Genomic DNA, 13737 nt, shown 5'->3' with positions numbered 1-13737 from the left:
AATAAATTCCACTGCATACTTTTCACCATTTCCCGCATTAGCGAGGTAGTGTTAAGAACAGAGGACTGAGCTTGGAGAGTTGGTGAGGAATGAGAGATATTAAGGGAAGCAGTGCTAATGTATGAGAGAAGTGTATGGCTTGTAGAAGGTGGGAGGTTGCTTGTGAGAAAGGGCATTGAGTGATGGGATGACAAAGTAAAGTTACTAGTTAAAGAGATGAGAGGGATGTATAAGCATTATTTGGAGGGAAGGAGTGCAGATGATTGGGAGATGTACAAGAGAAAGTGGCAGAAGATCAAGAGAAAAATGAAGGGGCTGAAAAAAAGAGGGCATATGAGATTTTGTGTGAGTAAGTATCTGCAAATTTCAGGGAGAGTAAGATGTTTTGGAAGAAGGTTGATAGTGTGATAAAATCATGAAAACAAATGGGAACATCAGTGAATGGGAAAGTGGTAACAGGCAGTGACAAGGTGAAGGGGAGAAGGAGTGATTACTATGAAGGATTGATGATTGGGTCGGGACAGTATGTGAAGTGAGGATCATAGCAAGTATTTTGGTGGAAGTGGTAACAGGCAGTGACAAGGTGAAGGGGAGAAGGAGTGATTACTCTGAAGGATTGATGATTGGGTTGGGACAGTATGTGAAGTGAGAATCATAGCAAGTGTTTTGGTGAAGAGAGAAGAGATAGTGAAAGCCTTTCATAAGATGAAATGTGCAAGGCAGCTGGAGTGGATAGTATTACAGTTGAATTTCTTAAGGAAGAGGGTGACTGTATTGTTGATTGGTATGTGTGGATCATGATAGGGTTACTGAGGAGTGACAGAATGCATGTATAGTGCCACTAGATAAAGGCAAGGGGGGGGGGGGGTCAAAGGTATAAGTTTATTAAGTGTACCTGGTAAGTTTTATAAAAGAATGGTGACTGAGGGAGTGGTGGCATGCACGTACCATCAGATTGGGGAGGAACAGTATGGTTTCAGTGATGGTAAAGGATGTACAGATTAGGTGTTTGCTTTGAAGAATGTGTGTGATTCTTAATGAATTTGAAGGATTTGTATGTGGTATTAGTGGACCAGAAAGCATATAATAGAATATATAGAGATGCGTTGTGAAAGGTGGTATGAATATTTGCTGTGGTAGGAAAGCTGTTAGGAGCAGTAAGGAGCTATTATAAAGAGAGTAAGGCATGTGTTAGTAGGTAGAGAGGAGGGAGAGTCATTCCATGGCTGTGTAATTTGTTTATGGATGGGGTGGTCAGGGATGTAAATGCAAGGGTCCTTGGGAGAGAGGGGAGGTATAGGCTTCAAGAGATGGGGCACACTCACATTGATGATTACTGATATTTCAGATCCTCTTCTAATTCCCCTTCACCTGGACCATCAAGAAGTACGTCTGGGAGCAGCCACCAAACTGGTCTTGTAAGTTGCAAAAGGTCACCTGACCAAACACATGTAAGCTCTTCTAAGAGACCTTTGAAGCATTCTCCCATATTGTCTCTCAAAAAATCTCCGAATCACTTGCCCAAATTATTTGATGATCCATGGGGGACAACATCAAGAGAAAAGTCACCATTAGCTCGTTACCGCAACAAGTCTCCTCCACATCTGCATGCTTCATCAGGTGATGTTAGAGTATTAGCAGGCATGTGTTTCACTTACTGATGTGTTTTTTGTTGCTGCCTTACTTTGCACTTGCTGCAGTGGTTAATGTTTTCAGTTGCTATTTTTGTTAGGTCACTGATACATGAAAATTTATGATACCCAGTATGGGCGGACAGCATGCAACCCACTCATCTGTTCATTTTTCCTTTGGCTATGATAAAGTAGCTACCAACTTTGGTACTTACAGCATGTAACTTTTCTCAGGTTTTGTTTACAATGTTCTTCTTTGTTGATATAGACCCCATAGACAGTTCCATGGCCTACTAGGGGGTAGCACTTTCTCTAATTGTCAAGTTTTTTTCTGAAGAGGGATAATTTATTTCTCTTAATAACATAAAGGAAACAGTGATGATTTATGGCAAGTATAGGACTTCCGTAAAGTTTCAGAACCACATTTTCATATGTATATAATTGTGAAAGCGAGGTTGAAGATTTGTAGAAGTTTTTGGACAAGAGGAAGCAGTATCAGCAAGAAGAGTGTAGCAGTACTAAGTGAGCTTTGAAAAGAGACATGTGAAGAAATACCAGAAGTAATTGAGTGTTGGAGGGCAATAGGTGAGAGTAATTGAAGCAAGAGGACTATGTAAGGAATGGGAGATATGTAGAGAAGCAGGGCTGGCATTAGTAAGTTTTGCATGTGGCAAGTGAAGGACAGGAGATGGGCAGATTAGAAAGGGTAGTGAGTGGTGAGATGAAGTAAAGTTGCTAATGAAAGAGAAAGTTAGGCATTTAGGTGGTACTTATTTGGAAGGAGTGCATATGATTTGGAAATGTATAAAAGAAGTCAGCAGGAGGTGAAGAGGACGGTGCAAGGATTGAAAAAGTGGGCAGATGAGAGTTAAGATAAGCAAATATCAGTAAACTTAGGGAGAATAAGAAAATGATGTGGAAGGAGGTTTATAATGTGTGAAAAACAAAAACAAATAGAAACATCTGTGAAGTGGAGGCAAAAGGGGAAGTGGTAACAGGTTGTTATGAGGTAAGGAGGGGATGCAGTGATTTTTTTTGAAGGACTGTTGTGTGTGTTTGAGGATTGGGTGGCAGCTGTAGGATGTTTGTGTCATTGTGGTTTGCAAAGAAAAGAGAGTCATGGAGAGTGGTTTGATGTTAAGAGAAGGGGTGGTGAAAGCCTTGACTAAGATGAAATGTGGCTTGGCAGCTGAAATGGATGGTATTGCAGTTGAATTTATAAAGAAAGGGGGTGACGGTGTTGTTGATTGGTTACATAGGATTTTCATTGTATGTATGAATCATGGTAAGGTGCCTGAGGGTTGGCAGAATCCATGTATAGTGTCATTGTATGAAGGCAAGGGGATAAAGGTGAGTGTTCAAGCTGTAGAGGTATAAGCTTGCTGAATTTACCAGGTAGGTTGCATGGAAGGTTAATGATTGAGAGAGTGAAGGCAAATACAGAGCATCAGGTTGGGGAGGAACAGTATGGCAGAGGATGTGTGGATCAGGTATTTGCTCTAAGTAATGTGTGTGAGAAATACTTAGAGAAATAGAGATTTGTATGTGGCATTTATGGATCTGGTGAAAGCATGTGATAGGATCGATAGACATACCTTGTGGAAGGTCTTAAGAAAATATGTTGTAGGAGGAAAGCTACTAGAATCAGTGAGAATTTTCTATCAAGGTTGTAAGTTATGTGTGTGAGTAGAAAGAGAGGAGAGGAAATGGTTTCAAGTGAAGGTAGGTCTATGGCAGTGGTGTGTGATGTCACCATGGTTGTTGAATTTGTTTATGAATGGGGTGGTTAGGGAGGTAAATTCAAGAGTTTTAGAGAGCAGGGCGAGTATGTAGTCTGGGCCTGGGAAGTGTCAGTGGTTGTTTGCTGATGATAATGCCCTGGTGGCTGGTTTGAGTGAGAAACTGCAGAAGTTGGTGACTGAGCTTGGAAGGGTGTGTGAAAGGATGTAGAGAGTAAATGTAAATGGAAGCAAGATTATTAGGTTTATCAGGGTTGAGGGATGGGTTAGCTAGAGACTGAGTGTGAACGCATGTGGCCTTTGTTGTCTTTTCCTGTCGCTACCTTGCACGTGCACAGGGGAGGGGGGTGCCATTTCATGTGTGGCGACAGGAATGAATGGGGGCAGCAAGTATAAGTGTGTACATGTGTATATATGTATATGTCTGTGTATGTATATGTATGTATACATTGAAATGTATAGGTATGTATATGTGCATGTGTGGGCTTGTGTGTATATAAATGTGCAAGTGGGTGGGTTGTGCCATTCTTTCGTCAGTTTCCTTGCGCTACCTCACTAACGTGGGAGACAGCAACAAAGTATAATTAATGAATGAATAATATACTTATATATTATCCCTGGGGATAGGGGAAAAAGAATACTTCCCACATATTCCCTGCATGTTAGAAGGCAACTAAAAGGGGAGGGAGCAGGGGAGTGGAATTTCTCCCCTCCCATTTTTAATTTTCCAAAAGAGGGAACAGAGAAGTGGGCTAAGTGAGGATATTTCCTCTAAGGTGCAGTCCTCTGTTCTTAATGTTACCTCGCCAATGTAGGATATGGTGAATATGTGTAAAAAAAAAAAAAAAAACACTTTTTATTACCACACATCTCTCTTACCCTTTCATTGCTACGTCTCTCTTACCCTTTCATTACTTACTTGATCAAACCACCTCACACCACATATTGTCCTCAAACATCTCATTTCCAGCACATCCACCCTCCTCCGCAGGAGGTTAAGAGAAGGGTGCAAGAGGTGAAAAAGAGGGCAAATGAGAGTTAGGGTGAGAGAGTATCATTAAATTTTAGAGAGGATAAAAAGATGTTTTGGAAAGAGGTAAATGAAGTGCATAAGACAAAGGAACAAATGGGAACATCAATGAAGGGGCTAATGGGGAGGTGATAACAAGTAGTAGTGATGTGAGAAGGAGATGGAGTGAGTATTTTGATGGTTTGTTGAATGTGTTTGATGATAGAGTGGCAGATGTAGGGTGTTTTGGTCGAGGTGGTGTGCAAAGTGAGAGGGTTAGGGAGAATGATTTGGTAAACAGAGAAGAGGTAGTAAACGATTTGCGGGAGATGAAAGCTGGCAAGGCAGCAGGTTTGGATGGTATTGCTGTGGAATTTATTAGAAAAGGTGGTGACTGTATTGTTGACTGGTTGGTTAGGTTATTTAATGTATGTATGACTCATGGTGAGGTGCCTGACGATTGGCGGAATGCTTGCATAGTGCCATTGTACAAAGGCAAAGGGGATAAAAGTGAGTGCTCAAATTACAGAGGTATAAGTACGTTGAGTATTCCTAGGAAATTATACGGGAGGGTATTAATTGAGAGGGTAAAGGCATGTACAGAGCATCAGATTGGGGAAGAGCAGCGTGGTTTCAGAAGTGGTGAGAAATACTTAGAAAAGCGAATGGATTTGTATGTATATATATATTTGTATATATATATATATATATATATATATATATATATATATATATATATCTTTTTTCTTTCTTTCGTACTATTCGCCATTTCCCACATTAGCGAGGTAGCGTTAAGAACAGAGGACTGGGCCTTTGAGGAAATATCCTCACCTGGCCCCCTTCTCTGTTCCTTCTTTTGGAAAAAAAAAAAATGAGAGGGGAGGATTTCCAGCCCCCCGCTCCCTTCCCTTTTAGTCGCCTTCTACGACACGCAGGGAATACGTGGGAAGTATTCTTTCTCCCCTATCCCCAGGGATAATATATATATATATATATATATATATATGGATGGTATTGCAGTGGAATTTATTAAAAAAGGGGGTGACTGTATTGTTGACTGGTTGGTAAGGTTATTTAATGTATGTATGACTCATGGTGAGGTGCCTGAGGATTGGCGGAATGCGTGCATAGTGCCATTGTACAAAGGCAAAGGGGATAAGAGTGAGTGCTCAAATTACAGAGGTATAAGTTTGTTGAGTATTCCTGGTAAATTATATGGGAGGGTATTGATTGAGAGGGTGAAGGCATGTACAGAGCATCAGATTGGGGAAGAGCAGTGTGGTTTCAGAAGTGGTAGAGGATGTGTGGATCAGGTGTTTGCTTTGAAGAATGTATGTGAGAAATACTTAGAAAAGCAAATGGATTTGTATGTAGCATTTATGGATCTGGAGAAGGCATATGATAGAGTTGATAGAGATGCTCTGTGGAAGGTATTAAGAATATATGGTGTGGGAGGCAAGTTGTTAGAAGCAGTGAAAAGTTTTTATCGAGGATGTAAGGCATGTGTACGTGTAGGAAGAGAGGAAAGTGATTGGTTCTCAGTGAATGTAGGTTTGCGGCAGGGGTGTGTGATGTCTCCATGGTTGTTTAATTTGTTTATGGATGGGGTTGTTAGGGAGGTAAATGCAAGAGTTTTGGAAAGAGGGGCAAGTATGAAGTCTGTTGGGGATGAGAGAGCTTGGGAAGTGAGTCAGTTGTTGTTCGCTGATGATACAGCGCTGGTGGCTGATTCATGTGAGAAACTGCAGAAGCTGGTGACTGAGTTTGGTAAAGTGTGTGGAAGAAGAAAGTTAAGAGTAAATGTGAATAAGAGCAAGGTTATTAGGTACAGTAGGGTTAAGGGTCAAGTCAATTGGGAGGTGAGTTTGAATGGAGAAAAACTGGAGGAAGTGAAGTGTTTTAGATATCTGGGAGTGGATCTGGCAGCGGATGGAACCATGGAAGCGGAAGTGGATCATAGGGTGGGGGAGGGGGCGAAAATTCTGGGGGCCTTGAAGAATGTGTGGAAGTCGAGAACATTATCTCGGAAAGCAAAAATGGGTATGTTTGAAGGAATAGTGGTTCCAACAATGTTGTATGGTTGCGAGGCGTGGGCTATGGATAGAGTTGTGCGCAGGAGGATGGATGTGCTGGAAATGAGATGTTTGAGGACAATGTGTGGTGTGAGGTGGTTTGATCGAGTGAGTAACGTAAGGGTAAGAGAGATGTGTGGAAATAAAAAGAGCGTGGTTGAGAGAGCAGAAGAGGGTGTTTTGAAGTGGTTTGGGCACATGGAGAGGATGAGTGAGGAAAGATTGACCAAGAGGATATATGTGTCGGAGGTGGAGGGAGCAAGGAGAAGAGGGAGACCAAATTGGAGGTGGAAAGATGGAGTGAAAAAGATTTTGTGTGATCGGGGCCTGAACATGCAGGAGGGTGAAAGGAGGGCAAGGAATAGAGTGAATTGGAGCGATGTGGTATACCGGGGTTGACGTGCTGTCAGTGGATTGAATCAAGGCATGTGAAGCGTCTGGGGTAAACCATGGAAAGCTGTGTAGGTTTGTATATTTGCGTGTGTGGACGTATGTATATACATGTGTGTGGGGGGGGTTGGGCCATTTCTTTCGTCTGTTTCCTTGCGCTACCTCGCAAACGCGGGAGACAGCGACAAAGTATAAAAAAAAAATATATATATATATATATATATATATATATATATATATATATATATATATATATATATATATATATATATGTGTTTGAATGGAGAAAAACTGGAGGAAGTGAAGTGTTTTAGATATCTGGGAGTGGATCTGGCAGCGGACGGAACCATGGAAGCGGAAGTGGATCATAGGGTGGGGGAGGGGGCCAAAATCCTGGGGGCCTTGAAGAATGTGTGGAAGTCGAGAACATTATCTCGGAAAGCAAAAATGGGTATGTTTGAAGGAATAGTGGTTCCAACAATGTTGTATGGTTGCGAGGCGTGGGCTATGGATAGAGTTGTGCGCAGGAGGATGGATGTGCTGGAAATGAGATGTTTGAGGACAATGTGTGGTGTGAGGTGGTTTGATCGAGTGAGTAACGTAAGGGTAAGAGAGATGTGTGGAAATAAAAAGAGCGTGGTTGAGAGAGCAGAAGAGGGTGTTTTGAAGTGGTTTGGGCACATGGAGAGGATGAGTGAGGAAAGATTGACCAAGAGGATATATGTGTCGGAGGTGGAGGGAACAAGGAGAAGAGGGAGACCAAATTGGAGGTGGAAAGATGGAGTGAAAAAGATTTTGTGTGATCGGGGCCTGAACATGCAGGAGGGTGAAAGGAGGGCAAGGAATAGAGTGAATTGGAGCGATGTGGTATACCGGGGTTGACGTGCTGTCAGTGGATTGAAGCAGGGCATGTGAAGCGTCTGGGGTAAACCATGGAAAACTGTGTAGGTATGTACATTTGCGTGTGTGGACATATGTATATACATGTGTATGGGGGGGGGTTGGGCCATTTCTTTCGTCTGTTTCCTTGCGCTACCTCGCAAACGCGGGAGACAGCGACAAAGTATAATAAATAAAAAAAAAAAAAATAATATATTTTTTTTTTTTTTTTTTTTTCATACTATTCGCCATTTCCCGCGTTTGCGAGGTAGCGTTAAGAACAGAGGACTGGGCCTTAGAGGGAAAATCCTCACCTGGCCCCCTTCTCTGTTCCTTCTTTTGGAAAATCAAAAAAAAACGAGAGGGGAGGATTTCCAGCCACCCGCTCCCTCCCCTTTTAGTCGCCTTCTACGACACGCAGGGAATACGTGGGAAGTATTCTTTCTCCCCTATCCCCAGGGAAAAATAATATATATATATATATAATAATATATATATATGGAGAAAATTGTGAATGGAGAAAAACTGGAGGAAGTAAAGTGTTTTAGATATCTGGGAGTGGATCTGGCAGCGGATGGAACCATGGAAGCGGACGTGAATCATAGGGTGGGGGAGGGGGCGAAAATCCTGGGAGCCTTGAAGAATGTGTGGAAGTCGAGAACATTATCTCGGAAAGCAGAAATGGGTATGTTTGAAGGAATAGTGGTTCCAACAATGTTGTATGGTTGCGAGGCGTGGGCTATGGATAGAGTTGTGCGCAGGAAGGTGGATGTGCTGGAAATGAGATGTTTGAGGACAATATGTGGTGTGAGGTGGTTTGATCGAGTAAGTAATGTAAGGGTAAGAGAGATGTGTGGAAATAAAAAGAGCGTGGTTGAGAGAGCAGAAGAGGGTGTTTTGAAATGGTTTGGGCACATGGAGAGAATGAGTGAGGAAAGATTGACCAAGAGGATATATGTGTCAGAGGTGGAGGGAACGAGGAGAAGTGGGAGACCAAATTGGAGGTGGAAAGATGGAGTGAAAAAGATTTTGAGTGATCGGGGCCTGAACATGCAGGAGGGTGAAAGGCGGGCAAGGAATAGAGTGAATTGGTTCGATGTAGTATACCGGGGTTGACGTGCTGTCAGTGGATTGAATCAGGGCATGTGAAGCATCTGGGGTAAACCATGGAAAGCTGTGTGGGGCCTGGATGTGGAAAGGGAGCTGTGGTTTCGGGCATTATTGCATGACAGCTAGAGACTGAGTATGAACGAATGAGGCCTTTGTTGTCTTTTCCTAGCGCTACCCCGCTCACATGAGGGGGGGAGGGGGATGGTATTCCATGTGTGGCGAGGTGGCGATGGGAATGAATAAAGGCAGACAGTGTGAATTGTGTGCATGGGTATATATGTATGTGTCTGTGTGTGTATATATATATGTACATTGAGATGTATAGGTATGTATATTTGCGTGTGTGCACGTGTGTGTATATACATGTGTATGGGGGTGGGTTGGGCCATTTCTTTCGTCTGTGTCCTTGCGCTACCTCGCAAACGTGGGAGACAGTGACAAAGCAAAATAAATAAATATAAATATATATGAGTGTATGTGTGTGTGTGTGTGTGTGTGTGTGTGTGTGTCTGTGTGTGTATATGTGGATGGCTTATTCTTCATCTGTTTCCTGGTGTTACCTTGCTGATGCGGAAAACAGCGATCAGGTGTAATAGATAAGAAATGAATTGTTTTAGATACCTAGGAGTGGGCATGGCAGCAAATGGAACCATGGATCTGTGAGTGCTGGAGAATGTGCAGAAAGAGAGATCATTATATAGAAGGGCAAAAATGGGTATTTGTAGGTACAGTAGTCTCAACAGTATTTTTATGGGTGTGAGGCAAGGGCTGTAGATAAGGCTGTGTGGAGTTGGTTGGGTGGTTTGAATTGAATTGTTTGGGGACAATATGTGGTGTTAGGTGGTTTGATTGAGTAAGTATTGAAAGGGTAAGAGTGAGGTATGGTAATAAAGAGTATGGTTGAGAGAGCTGAATAGGATGTGCTGAAATTGTTTGTCCATATGGAGAGAATAAGTGAAGAAAAGTTAACAAAGAGGATATATGTGTCAGAAGTGAAAGGAACAAAGAAATGGAAGATGTGGATAGGATAGAGAATGTAGTGGTATATAAGGGTTGATGTGCTATCAATGGACTGAACTAGGGCATTTGAACTGTTTGAGTTAAACCATGAAAAGGTCTGTGGGGTTCTGGTTGTGAACAAGGAGATGTGGTTTAGGTGTATTACACACATGAGCTAAAGAATGGATATGAGCAGATACAGCCGTTCTTCATTTGCTCCTGGTGCTATCTCATTAACATGGGAAATGGTGATCAAGTATGAAAAAATGTGAATAACATAACAAGGATATTAGCAGCAACTATCAGTGAAAAAATATCAAAGGTGCCTTCAATGACATGCAAGAGGTACATAATTGGTAGTTTTGACTTGCCACATACTTATCGATTGGCTTTGTTGCAGAAAAATTGCCTTCTCAGCTAAGTAGATGTTCAGATTTGATACTGTTGAATATGTGAAAACAGAGTTGACGCAAATTTTGCAAAAAAAATTGCAAGATTTTTACATGATAAAATTTACACTCTTTCACTAAGAATATGTCCTTTATTCAGAAGTCTCCACACCTTTATGTACAGTACTTTTTTATATCTGTGATTTCCTGTACTTTCACTTTTTCTTTTTCTTCTTTTATCTCTGCTTCTACTTTCCCTGTGGTGTATACTTAATGAGACAGCTCTCTGTCTTTTCATGCGTACAGGTATTTATATTTCTCATAACCTAGACGAATGCCAATTTTTTATGAGTGTTTGTGTGTGTGCGTGTTTGTTTATTAGATCTTGAAGTGGGAAAAGTGGATATGTTCTCTTGAGTCATTTTAGGATGGTTCTTCTTGAATTATTTTCTGAAAGCAGAAAATTGCACTTTTGAAGTATAGTCATTGGAATTATTTCTGTGGTAATGTAATTTTTGTTTGCAGGCTAACTATTTTTGGTACTCCTTCTTTTAGATGATACCCTGCAACCTTCATTAACTTCATCGCCCCATGTGCCATCGCTGCCACCCCCACCAACATCACCACCACCATTGCCACCACCACTACCACCACTTCCTCCTCTGCCACCACCATCACCACCATCACAGTTGGTGGACAATAGATGTCAGGGTGTACAGAAATTTGACTTAGAGGAGCTTATGATCCAACTGAATTTCATTGTGAAGACTAACAGTATGGCTGGTAAGTCGGTTCTCTCTCTCTCTCTCTCTCTCTCTCTCTCTCTCTCTCTCTCTCTCTCTCTCTCATAGATTATCATTTCCTGGACTCATGGTCATGACCCAAATGAGGGTCGCAAGGATGCTCCTGAAGGTCGTGTGATGGTTTGAAAAAATATTGAAAATAAGAAAGTAAATAAGACTTTAGATGTACAAAATAGTGCAAATATATTTACATCAACAACCACCACCAATGGAAGGGACATCTTTGTTATGGTGGACAGTTTTTTCAAGAAACACAACTCAGGCTGGTTGAATTGTTTGGCTGTGTGTACTGATGGAGTATCATCTGTGATGGGAAGTCATATAGGTTTTGTCACTCAGATTAAAGGAGAAAACCCTGATGTCATAATATTTCACTGTTTCTTACATTGGGAAAACTTGGCCTCCCAACGTCTTCAGCCAGAACTCCATGTGGTTCTGTATGATGTTATCCAAATTGTGAATTTTATTGAGGCCAGAGCTTTAAACTCTTGCATTTTCCATAAAATGTGTGAAGAGATGGGATCACATCACCAGCACTTACTGTTCCACTCTGATGTCTGATGGCTGTCTTGAGAATGCATTCTTGGACAGGTAATTGAATTAAAAACTGAAATAGAAGTTTTTCTCCAAGAGAAGAAGCTTGGGTTGCAAAGTTAGCATATTTAGGCAACATCTTCTAGTACCTGAACGAGTTGAACTCAGGTATGCAAGGCTTAAATCAAATTATGATGGATATTAGTGAAAAAATTGCCTCATTCAAGATAAAACCTGCACTTTGGAGAGAAAGAGTTGCCAGGGGAAAAATGACTTCTTTTCCAGAACTGAGTGCAGTGCTGGAAGATTCATCAGAAATAGCCCTTGCTGATATTAAAGTGGTTTTTCAAGATCATTTTAAGAAGCTTCAGGAGGAAATGGACAGATTGCCAGAAAATGTCAACCTATGTCAACATAGCTGGGTTAGGAATGTGTTTGGTGTAAATGTCACTGAAGTTGGAAAAGATATCCCTGGTTTTCAAGAACTTATAGATCTCCAAAATCAGGTGCAGAAGCAATGTTTTGAAAGTCTCTCGTACTCTGAATTCTTGGTTCAACCCAAGGATAAGCCTGTTCTGACTTGTGAGGCTGAAAAGGCTCTACTCCGTTTTCCAACCATATACCTATGTGAACAAGGATTTTCAGCTCTTGTTATGATCAGGACTAAAGCAAGGAACTGCCTGAATCCTCAGCATGATTTGCACTATGCTCCGTCTATCAACATAAAGCCAAATCTGGAAGAACTTACCCATAAAATGAAGGAACATCAAGATAGCCACTAAAATACTAAATGTTTTCTTTCTTTTAAATTTTTGCAATGAAGTCCATTTGAAGAAAGAAATGATCAAATTCTTGTCATTTGTGTGATTATAGAAAAGCATCATTATGGTAACCGCAATTTTTGTTTACTAAATTTATATACAAAGAATAGTAGTTAGAAGAGCTCATTCATGAAGTAGCATCATAGCTGCCAGTCAAAAGTTTGTTTTTCTTTGCTTGCCTGATTTTATAATAAATGACATTTGCATGAAGTTGTGCCTTTCATTTTTCCAACTTGACAGTCGCCAGGCCAAAAATATTCTGTATTCAGGGTCACGTCCAAAAAAGTTTGGGAAACACTGCTAAAGATGATACCCTGCAACCTTCATCCCACCATTTTCTACCACTGCTCCCCTTCTTTCTTCATCTCTCTCTCTCTCTCTCTCTCTCTCTCTCTCTCTCTAGGTAAAAAGTAGGTCTCTTATGAAGAGTCAGCTGTAATGAGTAAATTAGAGTAGATAATCATAGAACTACACTTTTATCCCTCATTTACCTTCTAATCTTTTAAAGATATTTTTGTACTTTCTTTTGAATACTTTTATAGTGCAGCAAGGTCTTATTTTTTTTTTGAGCTGCCCTAAATTTCACTTCAAATTTAAAGTAGTGGAAGAGAAATGGATTATTGCAGACCCAGGTGGAAAGTACACCCAGAATTTGAGTTCATGCTGATCTTAACATGGTCCCACTTGGAAAATACCCTCAAAAGTTGTGTTAATGTGGATCACAAAATGCATAAGCGCAGTCTCAACCAGAGAATTGCAAAGTTAGAGTTAACATAGGCCACAAGTGCATCGATGTGGTCCCAACTGGAAAGCTTGAAATTTTTTAAAGTATGAAACAGTTACTGAACATTTTTCTGTCTTGGATTCAGGCTCCTAAACCCCTACTTCCAAGTAAAAACATGGTGCTTGTCCCAGTCTCGCATTCATGTGCAACCCTTCTGTATCATAATTTATCTTCTAACTTTTCATATTTCAATTTGTTCCACATTTCTTAAAGTGGTGTTTATTTTAATGTGTTTATGTAAGGAGCTTAATGAAGGTCAATGTTTATATGTGGAAACCTGCAAAGGTCTTTGAAAAAAGGTACATATACTCAACACACCTGGCAGGAATACATTTGATGTGCTTGACTTGAAAGAGAATTGTTAAATAGGCATCATTGTTGTGCTTCTAACAACACTTGACAAGTACTGGAAATCTTTATGACTGAGAAGAATGTGAAAGGTATTAAGCAGTTAAGCTGTACATAAAATTAGGAGTCTTCATCAAAGATGAGTGATGTCACATGGTTGTTCAACCTGTACATGAACAGTAAGATGAGATAAATATAGGGTCCTTGGAGTAAGTGAAGTGGAGTTTAC

The 13737-nt window shown here is 40.9% G+C and overlaps 1 protein-coding gene across 2 annotated transcripts in view; it reads left to right on the top strand.

The window, feature by feature from the left end:
* Nucleotides 1-13737, top strand: part of LOC139756143 (uncharacterized) — a 55909-nt gene that overhangs the window by 28729 nt on the left and 13443 nt on the right. The window contains exons 10-11 of one of the 2 annotated variants that reach the window (XM_071675280.1): nucleotides 1349-1620; nucleotides 10774-11001. In XM_071675280.1, the coding sequence (XP_071531381.1) occupies nucleotides 1349-1620; nucleotides 10774-11001 (500 nt within the window). Of the gene's footprint in view, nucleotides 1-1348; nucleotides 1621-10773; nucleotides 11002-13737 lie in introns of those variants that run through there. The other variant, XM_071675281.1, reaches the window with a different exon arrangement.

This window comes from Panulirus ornatus, chromosome 20 (assembly GCF_036320965.1).
Source record: "Panulirus ornatus isolate Po-2019 chromosome 20, ASM3632096v1, whole genome shotgun sequence".
Classification (NCBI taxonomy): domain Eukaryota; kingdom Metazoa; phylum Arthropoda; class Malacostraca; order Decapoda; family Palinuridae; genus Panulirus; species Panulirus ornatus.
This window is presented reverse-complemented; position numbering and strand designations above follow the sequence as displayed.